This window comes from Leopardus geoffroyi, chromosome X (assembly GCF_018350155.1).
Source record: "Leopardus geoffroyi isolate Oge1 chromosome X, O.geoffroyi_Oge1_pat1.0, whole genome shotgun sequence".
NCBI classification, from domain to species: Eukaryota; Metazoa; Chordata; class Mammalia; order Carnivora; family Felidae; genus Leopardus; species Leopardus geoffroyi.
The window spans coordinates 7,325,701-7,351,349 of record NC_059343.1 but is presented as its reverse complement, the minus strand read 5'-3'; the positions used below and the strand labels follow the sequence as shown (position 1 = coordinate 7,351,349).

The window sequence follows — 25,649 nt, the reverse complement described above, 5'->3', positions numbered from 1 at the left end:
CAATACAAAGCTACGGAGAACTGGAATTTCTCACCGAGTTGTTTCTCTTCTAAGCATTTCCCGTTAATTTGGAGTCAGTGAGACCTTTTCGACGCCCTGAAGAGATCTGAGTTTTTGTTTGTTTTGTCTCATTTCGGTGGTTTGGAAATGACTGAAGATAGAGCCTGGAAAGAAGGCAGCTGGTTAGCCTGACGTGTGTCACTTTTCGGGGTCTTAAACTTCAACCAAAGCGTAGGTCCTCTGACAACACAAAGTCGGCTTCCAACTAGAGCTGCCGGGAGGGCTCCGTAACGTGAGAAGATGAGACGACCCACCATTTTCATGGTCTGCTCCGTGCCACGTGCCTTGCGTACAGCCAGTCTCTCGCCGAACTCCCGCGGCCGTGCCGTTGTCACGGGCCACAGCTCAGTCTACAGACACGGGATCACCTAGGCTCGGGGAGGTTTGACCCCTTCGCAGTGCCACACAGACACGAGGCAGTGGCGCTGGCATTCAAGTGCGGTCCTATCGGCGTGTGAGTCGGTGAGCGTGACTCCCTGAAAATTCGATACTGCAATTCTGTCAGAACGTTGGTTGTTTGTTCGTAGGGTATCTGCACTGTCAGCACGGAGCCCGATGTGGGACTCAATCCCACGAACCGGGAGATCGTGACCTGGGCTGACATCCACAGGCAGACACTCAACGGACTGAGCCGCCCAGGGGCCCCTCGCCCCCAGCTGTACCATTTTATATCCACCCCACCAACAAATGTGTTGGCTCTGCCTCGGAAGTATACCCAGAATTCGAGAGTGTCTCTGGGGCAAGCTTCCGTCATAACTCGTGTATTTGGAACAGCCTCCGAGCCAGCCTCCTGGCTTCCAGTCCTGCTACACAACAGCCAGAATGGTTCTTGCATAGTGCAAGTCAAAGCACGTCGTTCCTCTTCAACCCCGTATCTGTACCTGGCCCTATGGGACTCTGAAGCATCTGTTTGTGTTAGCTTCCTCCCAAGGGAAAAGCAAAACCAACTTCAAATACCCGACGCTCCCTCCCTCAAGCACCACCCATCCTGCAGCCCCCGCCCCTGGTGGGACCCCAGGAAGTCAGGCCTGTTTATACCTCAGGCCATTTGCACTCGCTGGCCCCTCTGCTGAGGACAATCCTCCCTAAGTGGTCCCCAGGCTGGCTCTCTCCCCTAATTAGAAGGGACTCCCCTCACTGCCTCTTTGAGGTCGTCAAAGGGATGTGGGCATTCTCTGTGTTTTTCCCTTCAAATTTTTACGAAGTGGAAAATTAAAAAAAAAAAAAAAAAACTGTTGGGGAAGGACATAACTTAAACCCTTGTGATTCCCAAAGTGATAGATAAAAAGCTTGAAGAGAATTACTAGACCGCTGCCCAACCTGTCCTCCCTAGCGTCTGTGCACAGGGCAGAAACACAGATGGCCTGGGGACAGTGGTCCTACCCCATCCTTGGAAATACACAGCACCAAGTCTGAACTGTTACCTAGCTGTCACCCACCAGGCTAAGAGCAAGGGATTTTAGAGCTGACCAAACTGTTCCATCTGGGCACAAACACACTGCAAAATCAGTATCTCTCCCATCTACAACTTGCTGCTTGAAGACTGTGCTCGTTTTATTTTTAAAAGGAAAGTTCAAACACTTAATTTTTAGTAAGGTGCCAACGTTTACACAGAGGGTTACAATTAAAAAAAAAAAAAAAAAAACCACCACATTGCTCTGTGGTCGTTCCAACACCAAATGCGAACAGATCTCATAAAAGTCGCACGTAGGCTCATTCCCGGCACACCTAGGATGGCAAATAAATAGTTATTACTGCGTCAGCGAAAATGGAGTCTGGTTAATGTCCCCAAGTCACATATACATGCTCCCCCGTCGTGTAAATCATTTCAGAGCCTGGTGTTTCTCATCTTTTCCAGCTCGGCGTCTGATAAGGAGTCCTGAGCAGATCTGCACTTGTCGATAATCCAAAGTAACCAGTTCTCCCCTCAGTGAAACGAATTCCCCAGTTTCTGTGGCTTACCGGGGCCAAAACGGGATCTTACTGAGAGGTCTTCTCCTTTGTAAGGTCTTTGGGGAGTACCAAACAGAGAAAGTTGAGCTGGCCTGGTTCTGAGGAACAGCGAACACCGAGTATTGATTTGCTTCTAACACGTTTACCTTTCCATAAATGCCACCCACGCACCCGCATTCCCGGGGGGGGGGGGTGCACCGAAACACGCAAGAAACCCATGTGTCCCTCTCGGGATGTTCTTTACGATGTCTGTCCTTCTACAACACGTTTCCTTACAGTAGAGAGGGGGAGCAAGAAATAGGTTGACGTGCTCTGTTAGAGAACTCCGTTTCTGTCCCGCATTTATGTTTCTTTACATAAAACACTGCTTCAGAAAGGATCCAGAAAGTTCTACAGAAGTCTAAAGGGTTTGGTTCTGGAAAAAGAAACAAACACACCGTTCTAAGAAATGTTTATTTTACTTCCACATCCCAGTTGTACTCTTCCCGCTCATCAGATCGCCAGATAGACAAGGTTCTACATTTGGCTACAGCAAATCCCTTCAGAATCCCGACCCGCGTACTTTTACAAGAAAGACTGACAAACAGCTCGGAAGCCTGCTCCCCCTGGAGTTTGTGTGAGAGCCCGGGGCCAGCAGGCGAGTGGACCGCACAGGGGACTTCGGGCTCCACGGGAGGAAGGCAACCAGCTCTGGCAGCCCCGCTGCAAACTCTCCCACCCTTGACCTTCACCTGCCTGTCTGACCATGGCCTTCTGTTGCCAAGAGCCTGAACCCCACGACAAATCAGAGGTTCAACTCACGAAGGAAAACAAGGCTATTTGAGTCAAAGTAACACTCCCAACTGTCTGCCGTGAATTTGCAGACCTCTTCTACACTAAGGCCTGGGAGGACAGAGCACAACATCGCCCCCCCCCCCCACCCCGGCTTGGTGACCCTGGCCTGGAGTAAACTATCCCTTCATCCCTCTATGGCCTCATCTGGAGGAGGAAGAAGTTCTGTGGTTTCACTGCCCTTTGGCTATCCGTTCACGGTTTCGTGTTCCCTTTTGAAGCTCCCTGTTTTAGCTGAAGGGGCTTTCTGGATTATACAAATCCAGGCTGTGACTAACACTCTTTCGGGAGGCCACGCGGGAGTTAGCGGGAACTACAGGAAGCAATCTTTAAGACCTCGTAGGATTTCAAGTCCAGGAGAACCCAGCTTCACTTGCACACGCTCCATGGAAACCCCAGTAACAACACTAATATTGGGATCTGTGACTCGACACTTAACGTGCCGTGAACGGGACACCAAGATCAAATTCTCTAGTACTGACCAGTGTTTCCACACTGAAGTGGCTATTTGATATCATTCTGGAGGGGGCCAAGCGATCACAGAAACAAATTTTCCAGTGTTTGTCAGCACGATCTGACTTCACTTTTTTGAACCCAGAGGACACAGCAGTCCATTTTCTTGTATCAACCAGAAGTTTCACAGAAACCCGCTAGTCGCTAGGTTTTTATACAAGATGAGCATTTTTACGAGGGCTGAGAAATGATGGCTTCCGATTGGGAGTTCTAGGTCAGATCTGAGAGAAGGGGTGGGGAACCGCTCGGTGAGTAGGAGAATGTCTGGAGGGTGTGGCAAGAAAGAAAGGAGGACAGGGAGGACACCAACAGAGACATGATGATGGCATCCAATCCAGGGGACATCTTCCCTCCCAAGGACCAGTCCCTCTTCCTTGTTGGAAGAATCCAAAGTTCATTCAGAGAGTACCAGGCCTCACTAAAACTTCTCCTTCCCACACTCACGTGCCGCCAGGGGGAGTCACGGGACCAAAGTCCGGCCAATGGACATCAGCTGGGCACCTGTGGGCAAGTTCTGCTTCCTGGGCACAGGCATCACACCTTGCTACGTGTCTCCTCCTCCCGCTTCGTGCCTAGGAAGCCGACGGCCTGGCTGGCAGCCGGGTAACAGAGAGCCCGGCCTGTGACTCTGAGGCCACAAGCCAGAGGACGAAGGACGGCAGACAACAATAGCAAAGCGTACGGCTGCTGGGTGGTAATGTGGAGACACGCGAGAGTGCCCGACCCCCGGTTTCTCGTTCAGCTCGTCACCGTTCGTGGGATTTCTCTCTGGCCGCCAGACACACACCTGGCACGTCAATATCCGAGACCGAGATCGCAAAGGGCGCGGGCCACTCGGTGAGAAGGGGGGGAACGGGGACACACGTGACAGGCTCCCGGGGGCGGACGTACTCACACCGGTGCCACAGCGGACCGGAACCGCAGCTCGGTTCCTTCTCACAGAAAAGAGCCGAGTCCCGACTAAAGGGACAAATGCACCGTTAAGTTCAACACGAAGGTGCCCAGTGCTCCAAGTGGCGGTCTCCAATTTAACTCTGCCCTTCTGTGCTTTGACTGCGAGCATGAAAGCGCGCGCTCAGACATTAGAGCCGCACGTTATGCATCCTACAGAGAAGATAATGGAACAGATTTAGAATCAATTTAGCATTTCTCTCGCAATCCATTTGGAGGAGTTCCCACTGAGACTTCGTATGCCTCACCCTCCCTGCAGCCGTATTTAATAAGAGCTGAGAGGAAAAATAAGTAGTAACACTGGGTGGCCGGCTTTGACTCTCACGTACGCTATCTGGAAATTGAAGCACGCTTACGGCAAGCTGGCAGCATACAGGATATGGCCCGTGGAAAGTGCCGGACTGATCAATATTTAAGAATGCACAGGCCACGGCGATCAACAAGTGAGGTACATACAACAGGGACGCGAAACCACCCTCAAAATCGCGGCGAGGCCCTTCGTGCGGGAGGAAACACGCGTAGCACTAAACGCTCGAGCAGTGAGTTCACGGTGTGGTCCCGAGATGCTGGTGTTGCACCGAGAAAGGGTTTCTCATAGTCAGCGGAGCAGAAGCCCCCGGATGTTGGTGCACAGACAGATGAGAGCAGGAGGAAGACAACGGGATGGTCACGAAGTGAGCCCACTGGCATTCGTGCAGCTTTCACTCGGTTCAAATTTAATTTCTTTTTCTTTTCCGACAAAGTAAGTGCAAACATCTTTGATCCAATTCAGTAAAATAGCAGCAACACTTCGGGAACCAATAAATAAAGATGCTGACAGGCCAATACCCCTTGGCCTCTTAGACTCAAAGCTTCCCCAACAGCCTTAAACAGAAGGGGCAAGCGTTTCTTGACTCAGCATTTGTGTTCTGTGTCCTTGTACAAACCACATCGTTTACACCCACCCACATGCTCCCACGGCAGTTAATAAACTCATTAAGAAACACAGCTGGAAACTCATAAGGGGTTAAAGCTATAAAATGCCTACTCGTGGATGTCTTTAAAAAAAAACACACACACACCAGGTTTTATCCTCCTTTCGTTCAAACAAAGCTTTTGTTTCCACTGCCCCTAGCGTATAATCGTTCATTAGGATAATAACGTATCATTTGTTTATTTTTTTTAAAATGACACAGTTGTGTTTCTCTCAAAATAAATGCCACCTTGTTTCTAATTAAACATGATGGATTCAGGGTCCTGGTTTGCCATCTGGGCCATATGTCTCAAAACATCCTTTTTCGTGATGATGCCAAGAAGTCTCCTGGAGAAGAAACAAAATACAGAAAAGAGGTCAGCCTTACAATATTGACCCACGCATGTCCTAAACCCCAGTGACTTTGCCACTTGGACACAGAGAGACACTTCCCAGCTTCCCTTCAGTTGGGTGGGGACAACTGAGTGAGCTCTGGCCAACGGCACGTAGGTAGAGAGGAGAGATGCCCCGATCGACGCCCATTATCAATGGACTCCAAAACCACTCAGCAAATGGTCACTGGAAAACAAAAAATTCCCGAAAGTATCCATCCACAGATGACGTACACAGAGAAAAATGTCTCTTTATAATGGAGGGCTCCAGCCGCCACCACCTCATGAGATAGAGCTTATCACCAACAAGGTTGGAAAAGCTGACATTATGACGTCATCTACGGTGGCATATCGCCAGAAACTACTTATGCCAAATCAAACCATGAGGAAGCAATCAAACAGATTCAGAATGTGAGACTACTGATTTGGATTCTTCAAAAAAAAAAAAAAAAATCTATGTTATAAATAACAAACAAAAAGAGACAAGAGACTGTTCTAGACTAAAGACTAAAGAGGAAAAACCACCAAATGCAATGTGTGAAGCTTGAAGGAATTCTGGATTGAAATCTGATATGAATTGGATATTGAATGATACACTGAGTTATTGTTCATCTTGTATAATTATGGTTTAGTGGTTATATAAAAGAATTTCCTTAACTCTTAGAAGATGCATGCTTGTGGGGCACCTGGGTGGCTCAGTCGGTTAAGCACCCAACTTCAGCCTAGGTCATGATCTCACCGTTTGTGAGTTCCAGCCCCACGTCAGGATCTGTGCTGACAGCTCAGAGTCTGGAGCCTGCTGCGGATTATGGGTCTCCCTCTTTCTCTCTGCCCCTCCCCCGCTTGTGCTCGCTCTCTCTCTCTCAAAAATAAACTTTTAGCAATGCTTAAAAAAAAAAAAAGAAGACGTATGCTTGATTTGCAACTGCCAAATCTCAGAAGCACCCAAGATGGCCTCCTCAACTGTGGTCCATCCAGACAGCGGGGTATTATTCAGCGCTGAAAAAAAATGATCCGTCAAGCCATGAAAAGCCATAGAAGAACTTTAAATGCACATCACTAAATGAAAGAAGCCAGTCTGAAAAGGCTACATACTGTGCGATTCCAACTCGATGACATTCTGGAAAAGTCAAAACTATGGAGACAGTAAAGAGATCAGCAGTTGCCAGGGCTTAGAGGGAAGGAAGGAGGGATGAAGAGGAGGAGCACAGAGGACTTTCAGGGCGGTGAAAGTACCCTGTACGACACTATAAAGGTACATGTCATTCTCCATTGATCAGAACGCACAGAATGTACAACAGCAAGGGTGAGCCCTAAACTACAGACCTTAGTTAACCCGTCAATATCAGGTCACTGGAGGCAACAAACGTAACAAGTGCAAGACATTAACAAGGGAAATTGAAGGGATGAGAGGATATATGAGAACTGTGTACTTTATGCTCAGTTTTTCTGTAAACCCAAAACTGCTCTAATAAAAAATAGTCTGTTAATTAGGGGCACCTGGCTGGCTCAGTCGGTTGAGCGTCCAACTTCGGCTCAGGTCATGATTTCGTGGTTCGTGGGTTCGAGCCCCGTGCCGGGCTCTGTGCTGACAGCCCAGAGCCTGGACCCTGCTTCAGATCCTGTGTCCCCCTCTCTTTCTCTCTGTGCCCCTCCCCGGCTCACAGTCTGTCTCTCTCTGTCTCCAAACTAAACATTAAAAATTTTTTTTAATAAAAAAACAAAAATAATTTTCTGGGGGCATCTAACTCAGTCAGTTAAGCATACTACTCTTGATTTCAGCTCAGGTCATGATGTCACCGTTCGTGAGTTCAAGCACTGCGTCGGGCTCTGTGCTGACAGCTCAGAGCCTAGAGCCTGCTTCACATTCCGTGTCTCCCTCTCTCTCTGTCCCTCCCCCGCTCACGCTCTGTCTCACTCTGTCTCTCAAAAATAAATAAATGTAACAAAAAAAATAGTCCATTAATTAAAGAAAACACCCTTGTGGGAGAAACGTGGTTGCCTGAAGGGAGAGGGGTGCTGGTGAAGAAGGATGAAGCCGGGAATTGTTTTCTGTCCCAGCTGTTTAGAGTCACTCGGCTTCAACTGAGTTCAGAGATGACCTGAAATACATTTCTAGAATTTATCAGAACGCAGTAAAGCAAGATGCTGTTCTACTAAAGCCGCCCAGAGGACTTAGCTCGGGCCGCCGTAACAGCGCCCCACAGAGGAGGTGGCTCAACAACAGAAATGACTGTTCTCACGGTTCCCAAGACGAGAAGGCCCGGGTCAAGGTGGTGGCAGGTTTGGGGTCTCCGGAGGCCTCTCTCCTTGGCTTGCAGACAGCCACCTTCCTGCCGTGTCCTCACAGCCCTGCTGCCTCTTCCTCTTCTTCTAAGGACGCCACTCTTATCAGATTAGGGCCCCGGCCTCGCGCCCTCACTCACCCTTACCTCTTAAGGATTCCATCTCCAAACACGGTCATGCTGCAGGTTAGGGCTTCAACAGGAATCCGGGGGGATACAATTCAGTCCCCAGCCGTTCTTCCATTGCATTTAAAATCAAAAAGGGACAGGAAACAGGCGAGCAGCTTATGCCTACCATCGCCACTAGCAGAGGTGTGGTGGGAAGACAAACGGGAGGGGTGTGAGCAGTCGGGTCCGCAGAGACAGGGCGCCGACAGGGCACTCGTCCGTCTGCGTGAGGCAGGGAGGGCTCTGCTGCTGGCGATCGCCAAGCAGTCCGTCTCTCAACCGACACCGCTCTTTTGTCCTCGGACGTTTTCTTTCTTTTTTTTTCTTAACATTTATTCATTTTTGAGAGACAGAAAGAGAGCACAAGTCGGGGAGGAGCAGAGAGAGAGGGAGACACAGAACCCGAAGCCGGCTCCAGGCTCCGAGCTGTCAGCACAGAGCCCGACGCGGGGCTCGACGCCACGAACCGCGAGATCATGACCCGAGCCGAAGTCGGACGCTCAACCGACTGAGCCCCCCGGACGCCCCTGTCCTCGGACGTTTTCTACTTGAAAGCCTGGCTCAGGACATTCCCCTCTAGAACACCTGCGTAGTACCACCTGAACTGGAGTGTGTCCACATTCCCTAGTAGATGACAAACTCCCTGGCTTTATTAGTTTTTAGATACCTCTTGAGCTTTCTCCGGGTCTCAAACAGATGCTCAGTAAGATGGTGATTAAGGCAGTGTTGCTTTGAAAAAGTTTGACCCGCTCATGTTTGCAGAGCGATAGGGATTCTATTCCGCGCGCCCCTCCCTTATCCCCGAGGCCTGGTTCTGTTGCCCCACCTTCACCGGGGAGCGGTCCAGGCAGCCTCCCCTTAAAGTTCTGTAACTACAGCACCTCCAAGTCAAGCTGCCCACAACACTCCCGGTGACATGTGACTTCAGGAGCTGCCTCGGCCTCAGGCATAAATTGTGCCTTGGCCTGCAATGGTAATTGCTGCGAAAGAAGAAAGCCCAACATCTACAAGAAGGAGGCAACATCAAACCCGGCGGAGATCATTAGTGGCGTGAAATGTCCTATTTGGCTAAAATCAAGTGTTCAAACTTCCAGCCCCTTTGGGGAGTGGCCAATCTGTGACCGTGAATGTATGAGATGAGGGTAGCCAGGTTCTTCTGAGAAGGCCATCCGTCCAAGTCCCGGGGGCCCGCCTAGCAGACTCAGGGAAGGCGGACACAACGTCCCCTGCCCGCCTTCCCTTTCGATATCCTCTGGGGGGAAGACCCCACCCAAATGCAGTCTCTGCCACCGGAAGTTCCCAGACTCGGGCATTCTGGGGACAAAGACTTCGGTGGTTCCTGGTCTGGTTTCAAGACTACCTTGGACCCCCAGGCCCCGAGAAATCCTGCAGACGATGCAGGTCGACAGGGCGAGCTGGGGCTCTCCCCGCGAGCAGGGAAGGCACATGGTGACGGAATACATCAAAAACGCAAGCTGGCTCAAGACATGCCTGTCCTGGCTGAAAGCCCGAGGAGATGAAAGGCCCGCAAACAAGGATCCCTTGCCAGCAGTAACGTATCAGCATCTGTGTTTGTTTAAAATATGTAGAGCGAGAGAGAGTGCGATTTTGTTTTCTCGCAGAACATTCGGAGCCAATTTCGGCACCCAGATCTTCACAGGAAAACCTCATGGGGCTGCGTGAGGTGTGAGCGGGCGTTAAGGGCAGAATTTCCTGCCAGAACTGGAAATTCCACGATAACTGACATTGGATTATTATTTTAAAGGAAAAGAGAAACTGCTATGCACTTGAGACGCGACGGGTGATCACAGTGGTATTTATGCCGAGCACTAGAAATTCAAGTATGGAGATGGGCTTCAGGGTTTTGCAAAGTGGAGTCCTGACCGGCAGCAGCACCGGGGAGCTTGCTAGAAATATATATTCGCAGGCCCCTCCCAGACCTAAGGGATCAGTCGCTGCAGTGGACCCAACACTCCCGGTTTAACCTGGAGCTTGAATCCCCAAGGGGATTCTGCGATCCACCGAGTTCCTTTCAAATACACCAGCGGAAGTCATCTCTAGCCCCAAACATGTACTTATTCTTTACTGATCGTCCCTCCTGTGTGCAAGACACCCACCCTGGCTGCAGCCAGAGCTGAGGACGCTCGTCGCGTGGGCTGGGAATTCTCAGGGTCAGTGCGCACATACGGCCCCTCGTACAGCCCGACGCTGCTGTGGCCGGGACAGCAGGAAGGAAACGAGGGAACCAGGAGCACTCACGTGGCTATTCCCAGGCATCTAGTCCCCGGTCACTCAATTCCACGGCTGGTGACATTTTGGGCCAGCGACTCTTTGTTGCAACGGGGGCCATCCCATGCCTCTACCCACTAAATGCCAGGAGCATCCCCTGTCCAGTTGTGACACCCAAAATCTTAGGGGGGAGCAAAATCGCCCTGGTCTAGAACCGTCGGGTCAAACTGGAGCATGGGCTCTGCGACGTAAACTACGTTAGGGAATTAAGGCCCCAAGTGCACTTAGGGGCCGGAGTCTCCAGGACCCATGCCCCGGCTCTTCTCAGTCTACAGAGGAATAAGCCGGGCAGCCGACCCTATGCTCCAGGCCACCCTCACTCAGCCAATCTCGTCCCCCACCGAAGCTGCTAAAGCCGTGGGATTCAGGGAGCACCGCGGAGCCCAAAGAATGGCCCTCGAGGCGCCGCACCTCTCCCGCCATCATGAACCTTTGATCTTCGAAATGCCAGTTTCCCGGTCTGCGGTTACACAAAGCAAGAGGTACACCGCCGCCGCGGCAGAGACGATGCCACGGGGCCGCCAAATCTCTCAGCTCTCCAGTAACCGTTGTTGTGAAAACGCGAGGTTGTTTTGAACAGACTGCTCTATTAGGGAATCATTTGAGCAATTTGAGCACGATGCGAACTCCACATTTGCATGTGGGTGATTTCATCCGGGAGACGTTCCAGGTGCGTGCAGAAAACTGCACCCAGCTGCAGCCAGGGGCACAGGAATACAGCCCACCCTTCAACAGCATGGGTTTGGGCTGCTGAGGTCCACTCATATGCGGATTTGTTTCAAGAAGTACAGTACGGTACTAGAAACGTAGGGTCTCTTCCCTAGGATTTTCTTACTGACGCTTTCTCTGGCTTACTTACCGTAAGAACACGGTATACGATACATAGAACAGACAAAATAACGTGTTAATCGACGGTTTACGTTATCGGTGTGGCTTCGGGTCAACGGCAGGCTCTCGGTAGCTACGGTTCTGGGGATTCAAAAGTTCTATGTGATCTCCGACGGCGCAGGAATTTGGCGCCCCCGGCCCGGTGTCGTGCGAGGTCCGACTGTACAGAGCTCGCAAGCTGCAGCCCTCACGACACCTACCTCTACAAAACAACTTCAAGTCGTCTTCAAGGTAAAGTACTACCGTTGTTGTAGTATTTGTGTTTTCCTGACCATCTAACGTGCAAAAGCCGTGCTACTTTTTTTTATCAGGTTCCCATCGTGTGTGCGTGCGCACGCGCCACCGTGGCGTGTTGCACACACAACCCTGTTTTTCTCATCAGCCCGTGCTTCGTAGCTCCCTGCACGGGGGGCCTGGGCTGCGAGGAATGCGCTCCTCCCCCTTCTGACCGACCTTCAGCCTCAGGCCAGACGCCCCCCCCCCCCCCCCGCCCCCTCCCTAAAGCCTCTCGCACCTTCCCGGGCCCCGCGCCAAGCTCCCAAAGCTCCCGGTCACGGTCAGGTCCTGCTCGGCGCGCTTGCTCGCCGCAGCTTCCCGACGCCCTGTCCCAAGTACCCGTCCGCCCCGGGCAACCTCGAGGCCCTGCACGGCCGTGGCCGTGTCTCATTCCTCTTGTTCTCAGAGTGCGGCCCCAGCACACAGCCCGTCCGCGCCTGTCCGGCCACTCACCCGCTGCGCGTCACCAGGCACTGCCGGAGCCCCAGTTTCCGGAAGATGTCCACCACCGTCTCCATGGGGGTATGGTCCGTGACCGTGAACGGGCTGAGGTTTAGGACGCGCCGCAGCTTCAGGGGGTGCGGGCTGTTGGCCGGCAGCTCGGGTGGCTCCTCCGTGAAATACATGATGGAGTTGCTCACGATGCCCTCCTGCCTCTGTCTGGCGTTCTCTGCAATGGGCGAGCGGGAACGATAAGCCACGCGGGGGCCCGTGCTTAGCAACTCCGTCGGCCCCGCACCCGCACCGACACACGTCTGCCCTCCGTCCACATCCTACGCCCCCACAGGGAAGGGGTTCAGAGGGCGAATGCCACATTCCTAATGAGGGGCTGCAGCCAAACATCTGTAAAATCGGCATCTCTCTGAGGCGAGTGCCCTACGAGGGTCCCCACGCTGTGACCTGATCGCTCACTGCCCAAGTCTCGACACGCGGGCTTGAGCAGGCAGGGTGGCTTCTTGGGGAGAACGTGCTGCCTCCTCCCGGCCTCCAGGGCCCTCCACCCTTGCTTTCCTAACAGTGCCTCACCTCATCATGGGCCCAGGTTGGACGTGACAAGAGGCCTTGCTGAGCTGCCCAACGACCCTAATAAGTTGGGTTTTTTTTCTTACAAACTAACTTTTAACTGGCCCAAGTGGCATTATGAATCCTGAGAGGAACAAAAACCACAGGACCATCCTAGGCTCCCAGCCCAGAAATGCAGCTCCATCCCAAATATGACCCTTGGGACCAAAGAAATAACCCAGAAAAGCCACCTTCCCCCCCACCTCTCGGATCTCCTCTCTTAAAAATGGACCGTGTTGGGGATTCCTCAAAGAAAGATAGTAAAACTGTGATGGTAACAATTAGCCTCTTTCTATCTGTAGGCAAGGCCACGCAAAAGCCAGCTGAAGAAAAGCAGGGTAACAGGAACTCATTAGAAACACAGCTTTCTGCAGTACTAGAAGCCCAGGCTATTTTAAGTCACACATGAAATAAATCCATCGGTCTCAAGATATTTCTCCAAGGCGATTTTCCTTCTGTTGGAATTTTAATCTTTCTCTTGGTTCATGGGAAAAGGTTAGGAAAAATGTAGTGTGAGGCCTGCCTTAAAATGGATCCTGGTTTCGATAATACATTTCTTGCCTTCTCAAAGACTACTATTCACCTATATTGTTCTTTGAAAAATAAAATTCTAACTGCCTGCTCTCAGGCCATTTATTGCAATAGTACTCTAATGGAAAACTGGCAGCATTCGGGGTCAGGCTGAGTTTGAAAAGGGGTCTCTGTTTAAAAGAGGAACAGAGGGCCCCCTGGGCAAATGCCGGCACATGATGTCACATCACGCACACTGCACCTTTCTCTCCTCCATCAAGATGGTTCCGGCCGGAGGCACTAAGGTGAGGCTACAACGGTCAGCACAGACTCGGGCTCACTTTCACAGACCGACCAAGTCTCTGAAAGGCCCACGTGACAAGAATGCCATCGACTCCCAACAGTCAGGTTGACTGGGTCGAGGATGGATCCTTCTCAGGACTGGATCAAGCCACAAACCTCAGTCGAGAACTGAACACGTGATTCGCTGAACCCCTTGTAAAACCCAATACGACTTCGTGAGCTGTCCAGTCTACTTGTTGAAATGAATACCCACCCTATAGATTTCCTCTGAATCTCCCGATCGGGTTAGAAGCCCTGATGCTAATAGCAGCTAGTTCAGTGATTTCTGGCTCACCAGTACATTCCCAGTGCCTGGACAATGCCTGGTATCCAGCAGGCACAAAACAGATATCCGCCAAACGCACGCATCACTAAGCGAATGAATGAGCGAGTAGGTCTCCTAAGTGTCTGGCGGACGCGGGTCCGCCCGCCATGTAGAACCCAGCCCATCCCACGTAGGAGGTGCTGCGAAGGAAAGCCCACGAACGAGAATCAAAGGCGTCGGCCGGCGTCCGAGCCGGAGACGTGAGCTATGCTCCCTGTCACTCCAAGAGTGGCGACTGCCGCTCTCTCCGGAAGGGTCTGTCAGGCCACTCTGGAATTCTGTTATCGGGACTTATCTCTAATGCTCAGACTTTGGGGGCGGGGGTGCTCCGGCCAGTAACAGAAGAACCAGCAAGAAAGCTTTTTGCATCGTTCTGCTGGGGGGAGCCATCTACTCCCGGCTTAGATAAGAAATCTTCACCGGTCACCAAGATGCCTACAACAAACTTCACGTTGTGCGCTCACAGGGGGCACAGCCTGGCTACTGTCATCCCTGTCCTGCCGGCTCCCAGAGCTGTTCCAGTACATGGCGCGTGCACAAGAAATAGTCCCCGTGGGAAAGCTTAAACCAACTTCCCGCCCAGGGGATGATCCCGTGCTACCAAGAGTGTAGACTCCCAGACCCCAGGGAGCCATGAAGACTCGTGTCGAAAAAAAAAAAAAACAAAGCAAAACCAAACCAAACAAAAAAAGTCCCAGGTTTACATATGTAGAAGACCTAAAAGACAAGAAGGAAATGCACTAAACATTATTAACCATGGCTTTCCATGGTCTTGAGAAAGTGGGTATCTTTTTTTTCCCCCTTTTACTTCTGATTTCCCCAATATTCTATGAGTATGTATTACTTTTAAAAATAAAAATGTAATAGAGGCATCTGGGCGGCTCCGTCGGTCGAGCATCTGACTTAGGCTCGGGTCATGATCTCACGGTTCGGGAGTTCGAGCCCGGCGTCGGGCTCTGTGCTGACAGCTGGGAGCCTGGAGCCTGCTTCCGATTCTGTGTCTCCCTCTCTCTCTGCCCCTCCCCTGCTCGTGCTCTGTCTCTCTCTCAAAAATAAATAAACATTAAAAAAATTTTAATAAAAAAATAAAAATGTAATAAACTCCATTTTTAGTTGTTTTAAAGATCACTTAAACTGTTCTTAATAAAGAAGATTTGTTATATATTCTACCAGAACTAGCGTCAGCGGCCACCGCTCCTGAAAAATGAGGTACGCTTCGTGAGTACTTGCTAAGGCTATTCAACTTGACATTCCATTTTCTAGCAGACAATACCATGACAATGCCAAGTACAGATAAGAGTGCTGGTAAAGTATCATGTGGAATTTAAGATACCAAACAGATGAACATAAGGGAAGGGAAGCAAAAATAATATAAAAACAGGGAGGGGGACAAGACATAAGAGACTTTTATTTTTTATTTTTCATTTTTTTAATGTTTATTTTTGAAAGAGAGAGACACACACAGAGCACAAGTGGGGGAGGGGCAACGAGAGAGGCAGACACAGAATCCGAAGCGGGCTCCAGGCTCTGAGCTGTCAGCACAGAGCACGACGTGGGGCTCGAACCCACAAACTGTGAGATCCTGACCGGAGCCTAAGTCGGACACTTCACTAACTGAGCCACCCCAGCGCCCCCATGAGAGACATTTAAATATAGAGAACACACTGAGGGTTGCTGGAGGGGTTGTGGGTGGGAGGATGAACTAAATGGATGAGGGGCACTGAGGACAAAGCTTGTTGGGATCAGCACTGGGTGTTATACGTTGGGGATGAACCCCTGGATTCTGCTCCTGAACTCTGCACCATATGCTAACTAACTTGGATGTACATTGAAAAAAAATAAAAAATAAAAAATAGGGTGCTGGTAAAGTAAATTTCACAAACTATGACAGACCAAGAAATTTTAAGACTGGAAATAATCATATATTCAGTAGGCTATTATCATGGCTCCACAGCAACGGTTCTCAACGGGGAGCAATGCTGCCCCCACCCTTAGGGGACGTTTGGAAATATCTGGAGACATTTTTGGTCCTCATAACTGGGGGATGGTGTTGCTACTAGCACCCAATGATGGGAGACCAAGGGTGCTGCTAAACGTCACTCGGTGCCCAGGACGAGCCCTCACACAAAAGAATGATCCAGCTCCAGATGTCAACGGTGTTAAGGTTGAGAAGCTCTACTTTAGAGTAACATGTTTTTAGAGAGATAATACTCGACCATCCCGTCCATCAAAAATGCTCCCATATGACAGATGTAATTAACTCGAAAGGTTAAAATGGAAAACTGAAAGCAACCGGAGTGGTGGCCAGTACAAAGATGGGATTGCAAAAAAAACTATCTCGAAGAAAAAGCAGAGGATGTTATGATAAGTTCCAGTTTGCCGCGGCATGGAGAAGTCCCTCTGTACATGTGTGTTAAGCCCAGCAGAAAGCAGATGATACCGCCGCTCTCTGTGGCCTATTCCAATCATCAACGGCCCTCCCAGGAAGAAACCGCTTTATCCCTAAATAGCCCTTCCAACAGATCTGACACTTTGTTCAGTTCTGGCCGTAGATCCCTTTCTGTAAGTAAGCATCTTCCACATGCTAGAGAATCATCATTAAATCATCCACCAGATGAAAAAAAGGAGCATTCCCTTAACTCTTGCCTGTGACTCCAACTTTCCATCCCTTTAATCATCTTTGCGGCTTCCCGCTGAGTCCTCTCTGAACCCGTCCTCACCTAATTGCAGAATTCAAGACTAGAAGAGTCTGAGCCCTGCTGAGCACAGAAAGAGCCTCATATTTGCAAATGGCACTGAAAGGCAAAGTCCCATTTACTGGGAATTTGAACGAGGGTCACACACGGCCCCATGTGTCAGTATGTGATGGGGGAAGTGGGCCATGTGTCCTACGCGGGGCTAACGAATCGCTCTTTTACCAAGGACGACGGCTATGGTTCGGCATTCCAGAGATGTTTGAAAATAACAAAACGTTTTCAGCTTCGTGTGAGCAGCTGCTATGATTTTAACAGGATACGTAAGAAAAATCCTCATTTGCCTCAGTTAGCGTTCTTACACAGGCTGTCTGGGATCTACCTGTCTAGAATCTCTGCTAATTCCCCTGCAAATGAAACTGGCATGAGACAGTCACCAGCGAAATGCTAAAGTCATACTTCTATCTTCATGAAAGGTCACATAATTCTGCAAATACCGGTCACATATTTCTCCACCCGAGTACAGGGACTCCTCTGTTTTCCACAGATCAGGAAAACAGTTTTTCTGATTGCTCAGAGCAAAACACTCCTCGCCTTTCCACAAACCATGTAAACAGCAGCTTCTATACTATTATCGGTCTGATTGAAAGCATACAGGTATTATTTACCCGGCGTGTTGCCTCTTCAGACATTCCAAACATAGCTTCTAAGAGAGCGCTCCGTCGGCAAGCTTAAATTTCTTCTCTAACCGGTTGATGACAATTACTGCTTCCCACTTGATTACGGTAATGGCTTTCAGCGAAATTAGTAAGCTGTCTCTTAGCAGGTGTGCCTGGAGCTACACAATAGGTAATGGAGCCGGTGACATTTATTACTTTAGTTTTTAAATTTCAACCTTTGCTTAAAAGATTTTAGGGACTGAATGGATTTTTAAAGGCTGCCGATTACGTTATTTTAAAACAAACCCTACCCTACTTATACAGCTTAAAACAGATCCCGTTGTCTATAAGGCAATATTTACGCCCAAAGGCACCTACCTGTTAAGCGACAGGACCTATAATAAGGAGAAGCATCACTGAGCACGTAAGCACAAATTAAAGGACGCGGCTTATCTAAACTTATTTTTATAAAGCCTTTGGCAAAGATACCTTAAAGCTATTTTTTTAACGTTTACTTATTTTTGAGAGAGAGAGAAGACACGCGTGCACGTGGAGGAGAGGCAGAGAGAGAATCCAAAGCAGGCTCTGTGCCCTCAGTGCAGACTCCGATGCGGAACTCGAACTCACGACCCCGAACCCTGAGATCACGACCTGAGCTGAAGTCTGACTTAACCCACAGGGCCACCCAGGCGCTCCTAAAGATATTTTAAAAGCTATTTAACATCACAAAGAGATTTTAGAAACTCAAAAGGAGCCGCAGAGATAGTTAACCAAGGGCAGGGAAAAGCAAATGGTCATCTGGTGGAGGTGTGTTCCCAGTGGGCGTTCTGCAACCCGATCGCGCCAGTCCCCCTGGCGAACTTAGGTTACGCTGGAAGACAGGGTACATGGTAAAGTCATCAAGTGTCCCCAGGGGCCGTGCCTCGGGCCCACCGTGGGCTGCCGGAACCAGGAGCAGATCATGGGAGCAGGCGTGCTGAGCCAGACGGCACTTGTACTGGCCACATGCCACGGGTGGGACCCCACCCCGAGGGGGCCTCCAAGCTCACTGTCCTCCTTCTTAGGTCTCCACGTGCCTCACACCCAGACCTTTCTCTTGGGAATCCTTCTACCTCCTGCCCCCCTTTCCGTGCAGGCACCCCTAGGCTGACGTGCCCGCAGGCTTGCTTCTCGGACCTATGGGTCTCTGGCACCGCCCCCCCCCCACCCCCCGACCCCGGGCATCATCCACTCACTCCTCTCCCAACTCGACAGCCTGCCCCTCAGCCCAGCAGAGTTCACTTAGCGCACAGGGAGGAAGAGCACCACGGGGAACTGACCCACGAGGGTCTCGAACTAGTGGGATGGGACATAATGCCACCAAGCAAAGTGAAGGGCTTGTGTGGTGCCCGGCGGGGGGGCGGGGTGAGGCGTCTGAGACAAAGAATTCACCATGGAAGTCGGTAAGCCCGCCTGAAAGCCTGTGTCCCAGACCAGCTTGCCCGGGGCCGGTCCGCGCTCTCACACCTCAATCCTCGCCGGCTCTACCTGACAACTCCCTAAAAGAGGCGGCAGCCGCAGCCGGCCACCTAGCAGCAGTGGGCCCCTCGGCTTCGTGCAAACTCGGTGCTCATTTTCCAGCCAAGCACGTCTCTCCCTAGGCGTCGTCCCTGCCAGTGGGACCTGAGGACCAGCAGCATCAGCATTAACCAGGAGCTTGGGAGAAATGCGGTGGGGGGGCCTGGGTGGCTCAGTCGCTCGGGTGTCCGCCCCTCGATTTCGGCTCAGGTCACGCCCACGTCGGGCTCTGTGCTGAGCACGGGGCCTGCCTGGGATCCTCACTCTCTCTCTCTCCCTCTGCCCCTCTCCCCCGATCGCACACACTCTCTCTCTCTCTCAAATTAAAAAAATATATACGCAGAGTCTTGGGCCCCACCCGAAATCTACTGAATCATAATCTGCATTTCCACCAGATGCCCAGGGGATGTGAATGTGAAATGCGCAGAGCCCCTGGCTTCGAGCCCTCCGGCCTCTGCACTCTACCTCCTTTGAGAATTGAGGGGCTACAGAGGCTACCGTTCCCCTCTGAGTACATCACGAGCTCCCCTCTCTTTACTCACTTATTGCAAGAATCAGCTCCCTCCTCTGGGCAAATCCGATGAGGCGCTCGGAGTCCCTGGAGACCACCACCGGGAAGCCGTTGTAGTCGGTCTCCTTGATGAGCGTCTCCACGTCCTCCACGGTCATGCTGTCCTGGGTGAGCACGGACAGAGGTGGCTCTCCACGCCGTGGCCGCATGACGTCAGTGGCCAGCGTGCGATGGGTGAACTCATCCTTCACGTCCAGAAACGGGTACCCGTTTAAGTGGATATGAGCCTCGTAGATGCCTTCTTTCCCAAAGGCATCGGCCACCCACTTGCTGGTCACGGCTGCCGCCATCAAGGGCACAATGTACTCTAGGCCACCCGTTAATTCAAACATGATGACCACCAACGACACCGTCATCCTGGTAACCCCGCCTGCAACCGAAGAGAGGAGTACAGTTCTGAAGCCCATCTCCGGGCCCTCACGAGGGCATGAACAATGGAAATGGACAAGCCGGCTATAAATGCTCCTGACACCTATTCTGAAGAGACGGTCGTCCAGGTTGCCCATGGCAGGCCTCTGCAACGGAGGCCAGGCTGTCAAATGCGGCCTTACCTCAGGGAGCCGTAAGTCACTTCTGATGGGGGCGGGGGGGGAGGGCTTTTCTTCAGTGAGGGACAACAGGGTTGTCTGTCTACCCAAGACCACGTGCCTGGCTCTTTGGGAAGGGGATCCTATGTGGGCTATGCAGGTTTCTGACACAGCCAATGTGGCTCTCTTCCAGAACCCCACGAGCTCGAAAATTGTAGAGATTCGCAGGAGCTGCAGACAGGAGAGGGACCCAACTCTGTGTCCCTCGGTATTTAAAAGGAGACTCCATACCAACTCCTACTAATCACCCAATGAGCTTACACTGGGCTTTCTCGAGCTCAGCACTAGGAACACTTGGGGCTGGATCTTTCTTTGATGCGGGGTCTGCACTGTGTACTCTGGAATGTTTAGCAGCATCCCTGGCCACCGCCCACTAGATGCTAGTAGCACCGCCCCCGTAGGTGTGACAACCGGAAAGGACTCCTCCGTTGTCCAGTGCTCCTGAGAGGCACAGGTGCCCCCAGGTGAAAACCACTCTTCTAGATGGTGCGGCTGCAAGATGGAGACTCCATCACCCTGGGCCCTGCACGACACAGTGGAGAAAAGCCCTCTAATAAGTCACATCACACACACACACGCACACACACACAGAGTGGATTCTCACTGTCCGTGGTGGCTATGATCTATAAAGTTGCCACGAACACTGTATGAGCAAACACTCAATCACTGCCCTATGGGAAACGTAAGGTTAGGTTTCTGCGAGTTTCTGGTCACAACATTTTTGTGAACCAATCAACACCGAACCTTATTCTATGTGCATTTCTGTTTAAAGACACCTTATCTAGGACGTGTAGATGACTCGTTAACATTGAACTCACAGCCAAGAGCACCGTAACTCGTGCCCGAAGGGAGTTCTCCACACCCCTCTTTTCTCCGCAAGCCACGTCCCAGCCTTCCTGTGCTTCGGGTCACCAGACGGCACTGTGGCTGGAGGCCATTTAAAACAGCAAAATCATTAACCGAAAGCATAAAAACGCCAAAACATGGCACTAAATAGACCACGGAAAGGAAAGGATACTCGTGCACAGTATACAAGAGTCGACTGCACATCACGAGTGAGATACACGCCTTGGTGCGCTAAGCCACGGAGATTTAGGGCTGTCCTTGTGACGGCAACACGAGCTTGCCTATCCTGAGAATGCCAGCACTCGAGTCCCTGCCTTCCTTCTCGCCGGTGCCCGGAGCCACAGCAGCCCGTGCGCTCCGTGCAGTCCACACCATCCCCCCGGGGGCTGTACCTAGACAGGCGGCGGCTCCCACCATTGCGTAAAGTCCGGGGGTGACGCAGTCCGCTCCGGGCCTGCACCAGTTCCTGAAGACGATCCAGTCGTGGTGATGGTAAGCCAGCTGCTCCACGCCGATTCCCACCATCCTGCCCGCCATGGCGCCCACAGCCATGCTGGGGATGAAGAGACCCGACGGGATCTCCGGGGGAAGGGGGGAACACAGGGAAAAGAAGCATGAGTGGAGGAGTCCGCGTGTCCACACCGCACTCCCAGTGAGCGCTCCCCCCCTCAACAAGCTTGCATTTTGCCTCAGTCTTCAGAGGAGGGGCAACGCTTCCCGACAGGGGTCAGCTGGCAAAAGGCAGGACGAGTGATTTCACCCGCTGAGTCAGGCCCAGCTACTGCGACTTGGACAGGACGCACTTTTACACTTGCGTCTCCTCTCCCTGGGAAGCGGGCCTGGTTCCCCTGCTGCGCATTAAAGAATGACAAGCCCCGCTGCAAATGACATTCAAAGTGAGCATCGGCCACTTGAGATACTCCCCACTTTCTCTCTCTCCTTGCGCGCCATTCAGATTAGCTTTTGAAATGAAATGTCAAGCCCCAGTGTGAGAATGGAAAAGAAGGGCGCGCGGCCATTCACAGGTCCCACAAAGCAGCTCGGAGCAGCTGCCCTGCGCCTTGCGAAGCTTTTCACGGGCCGAGCCAGGTGAAAGGCAGCAAAGAAACAGACTACGTAAACTGGCAGTAAACTGGGAGATGTTGGTGGTAGCGTGCTTCACGTTTTGCCGTGTGGAAATGCGTTTTATCGCGTGATCAGACGCGCGCAACAGAACACGCCTGACTCTCCGTGTTCGCGGAGACGTCGCGTGCTTGGCAATCCCGACCGGGAGTCGCCTTGATGCTCCCTCCCACACACCAGGTAAGTCTGGATCCTCGAGGAGTACGATTTCTAGAGTTTGGGATGTTCCTGAAGAAACTTCCTTTCTGAGATGCCCCCGATCCCTAGGCATTTAACTCCCCGTAACTGCCAAGGAGACTTCTCCCAGCAGGCACCGGAAGAGGCCGCAAACGTCTTTCTCAGACACGCAAATAATCCATTTGCTAGCAGACGATGCGTCAGAGAGAGTTGGCCGTTTAATAAAGTCCACCCATCCTTGTTCTTAAGGCAAAAATTCAGGTTCGCATTTGACCATTACACACTCAAGTACCCAGTTTCTTAGACTTTGTAAAAAGAAACAAATCCTAAAAGTCCCACACAGAAAGCAACAGTAATGAACACTACAGGGGCTCTGCAGGGTTCGAAACGTTTGGCTTCTGGTCCTGGGTGCTCATGACACAAGCGTGCGTTTTATGAAAATTCCTCGAGCTGTCCACATCTCCGTATGAACGACATACTCTGAGCCTTAGCTCCTTCACTTGTAAAGGGATTAAAATCTCTATTTCACAGGCTGGTTTATCAAAAGCATTGCTTCTTATGGATTAAAAGAATGTCAAGTGCCCGGCACAAGAGAACGGTTGATAAAGGTCGGTTCCCCTTTCCCTTCCCATCACGATTTTATTTTTTTGGTTTTTTTCTGAAGTTTATTCATGTACTTTGAGAGAGAGAGTACGAGACGGCACGCACAAGTGGGGGAGGGGCAGAGAGAGAGAGAGAGAGAGAGAGAGAGAGAGAGGGAGAGGGAGGATCCCAAGCAGGCTCTGCGCCGTCAGTGTGGAGCTCGAACTCAGGAACGGTGAGATCGTGACCTGAGCCACAATCCAGAGTTGGACCCTTAACCGACTGAGCCCCCCAGGCGCCCCCATCCTGAGTTCATTTTGGCGAGCAGGGCGCTATCCCCAGAAGGACAGGAGGTGCCCCCACATCTTCCTTCCCCCGTTCGCTCACCTTCATGCCGAAGGTAAAGATGGTAATGACGATTTTGAAGACCAGTGCCAGGGCCAGCTGCCACATGGCTGTGTAAACCCCCACCCCGGCCGGCCGGTCCGGGATGTCGTCCACGGGACGCGTCATGTTCGGGTCGTTGATGTAGTCACACAGCTGGGAGGACTCGAGGGCCCCGCAGTCATTGAACAGCTCGGAAATGAGCTCGCTCGTGCTCCGGCGCGTGTACGGGTTCGGGTAGGCGATGATGGCGGTGACGGCGGTCACCACGATGACCTCCAGCACCGGGTACTTGCCCAGCTTGGTGGTCTTGCGCCTCCTGCACCAGGCGATGTTGCCGCGGATGAAGAGCGTTCCCCACAAGCCCCCAAAGACCCCGAGCAGGATGAAGGGGAAGAGCTCGGCCATGTACCAGGGCGTGTGATACTCCACGTAAAAGAGAACAAGGCGGCTGTTCCCAAAGGGATTGATGGATCGCAGCGTGAAGGCCGCCACCAGGGCCGCGAAAAAGGACCTCCACAAGGTCTTCAGGGGAAAGTAGTAACTGACCTGGGACGGACAAGCAGAAAGTCAGAGACCGGCTGAAGAAAGGACTGCGCAAAGCCCCAGCCTCCCACCCGCAGCCACCCGCTGGCGCTTAGTGTCACGGTCACACCCAGACCAAAGATGGGCGGTACTCGCTTCCTCAAACTAGGTTCGATTAGGACCAAGATGCATCAACGGAGGTATTTAAAGGACTGTGTGTCTCAAGTGGAATCGATGCTGGTCACGATCTGTTTGAGCTATTTTTTACGAGAAATGGAAATATTTCATTACACTTCTGTTTATGTCACCAAGACCCTCCTAAAGGCACATAAAGCCCCGGATTTGACTCCACAGACAACAGAACAGGTCGACGGTTGGAAAACCCTGGCCCAGCAAATGTACTTGTAGGACACAGGAGTTAAGAATGGTTTTTACATTTTTAAATGCTTGCGGGGGTTGGGGGGTGGGGAGGGGGAGAACCATCTTGTGATATCTGAAATATTCAAAAGGAAAAACAATATTTTGTGACACGTGAAAATCATATAAAATCCCCACTCCGGCATCCATAAGGCAAGTTTTACTGGAAGGCGGCCATGCCCATTCACGTGAGTGCTGTCTGCGGCCGCTTCCCTGCTACAATGACAAAGCTGACAGGTTCCAACCGGGACTGTAAGACCCCCTAAAGCCTAGAATAGTCACTCTCTGGCCCTTTGCACAGAACATTGGCTGACCCCTGGAATAGATCCATTCAGCTTGCCACAACCAGAAATGCCCCACTAGGTTCGCTATGAGAAAGACTGCCAACTTCAAACAAAAAAAAAAATTACACCGGCAATTTCTGAAATTAATACTTGAAAACAGGTATTTAACGGCAAGAACTGGGGCTTCTTAATGAGCTGCGGTCAATACCCCTTGGAACACAGCCCTGAGAGCCTACTGCCGTGCCGGCCCTCCGCACCCCTGACCTCTCAGGCCACAAATCCCGCCCCGTCTCACCTCCTCGAGGCTGAAAAGCACACCTCCTATTGGAGCCCCAAAGGCAACGGAAACTCCAGCAGCGGCGGCAGCCGAGAGCACCTGTAAGGCAAAGAGCACCACGTAGGCCCCGAGACCTGTCGTGCAAACACGCGTGCGCAGGGGACACGGGGCCAGGACCTCCAGAAGAGGCTGTCACCGTGGACGGGGGTCAGGGGGAGCCTGCTCACCTCGCGCCTCTTGCCCTCGTTCTTGCTGTACTTGGAGAAAAGGCTGCTGAAGAAGTTGCCACAGCAACAGGCCACGTGCACCAGCGGCCCTTCTTTCCCGAGGCTCAGGCCCGAGGACACCACCAGCACCAGGGTGACAGTCTTGATCAGCAGGGTCCACTTCCCCAAGTAGCCCCTGATGATGAAGCCGCTCAAAATGGTCTTTATCTGAAACAGAGCACAGAGAACAAGGTGGAATGAGCCACTTCAATGCCACAGCGAGGAAAGTGACAAGTCCCCCCCGCCCCCCACTAGATTCACACGATCATACCAAGGACAGGCTACTTTCTTTCTGGATTTGGCTTGGATTTCATATTAACAGCATTTGTCATAGTATTTAATTTTTTTTATTAATGATAACTTGAAACCATTCAACGCGTAACAAATGTGGAGACTTTCTAAAGTAATAAGAGACCATAATGAGAACTGAAGGAGCGATTATCAGGGTCTCATTTGCTTTACGGCATTTTAACCCTGTTCACGTTATCCTCCGTTGTGTTGGAGAGAGACGTGGAGCTATCGATTTCAACTCTTAATCTTTTATTATTGAGGGACATCCAAGATAAAGAGACAGAAAGCTGGCTAACTGTGTGACAAAGCAAACAGAACAAAATGGCAACTGAACCATAGGTTGGGGTCTGCAAACTGCGGCCCATTGGCTACATCCGGCGCCCCGCCCATGTTTGTATGACCCACGAACTCAGAGTGCTTTAACATTTTTAAATAGAATGTGTAAACCAGACTACTAACTTTTTACTGACAACCGTTGCTAGATTTTCCCTCTCGGTTCACAAAGCTTAAAATATGGATTCCCTGCCCTTTTACCGGAAAAGTCTGCTAACCCCTGCAGCAGGCCAGGGGCATGGGGGTTTACTGCCCAATTATTTCAACTTATCTGAATGTTT

The 25,649-nt window shown here is 51.4% G+C and overlaps 1 protein-coding gene across 4 annotated transcripts in view; it reads right to left on the bottom strand.

Annotated features, from left to right (window-relative positions):
* Positions 1-2,452: 2,452 nt before the first annotated feature.
* The window catches only part of CLCN4 (chloride voltage-gated channel 4), a 63,661-nt gene continuing 40,464 nt past the window's right edge, over positions 2,453-25,649 (bottom strand). For 3 of the 4 annotated variants that reach the window (XM_045470546.1, XM_045470545.1, XM_045470547.1), the window contains 7 exons: positions 24,706-24,912; positions 24,497-24,577; positions 22,979-23,524; positions 21,103-21,289; positions 19,249-19,647; positions 12,012-12,228; positions 2,453-5,608 (listed from right to left, as the gene is read on the bottom strand). In XM_045470546.1, coding sequence (XP_045326502.1) covers positions 5,518-5,608; positions 12,012-12,228; positions 19,249-19,647; positions 21,103-21,289; positions 22,979-23,524; positions 24,497-24,577; positions 24,706-24,912 — 1,728 coding nt within the window. In that variant the 3' untranslated portion in view covers positions 2,453-5,517. The remainder of the gene's footprint in view (positions 5,609-12,011; positions 12,229-19,248; positions 19,648-21,102; positions 21,290-22,978; positions 23,525-24,496; positions 24,578-24,705; positions 24,913-25,649) is intronic. The other variant, XR_006710640.1, reaches the window with a different exon arrangement.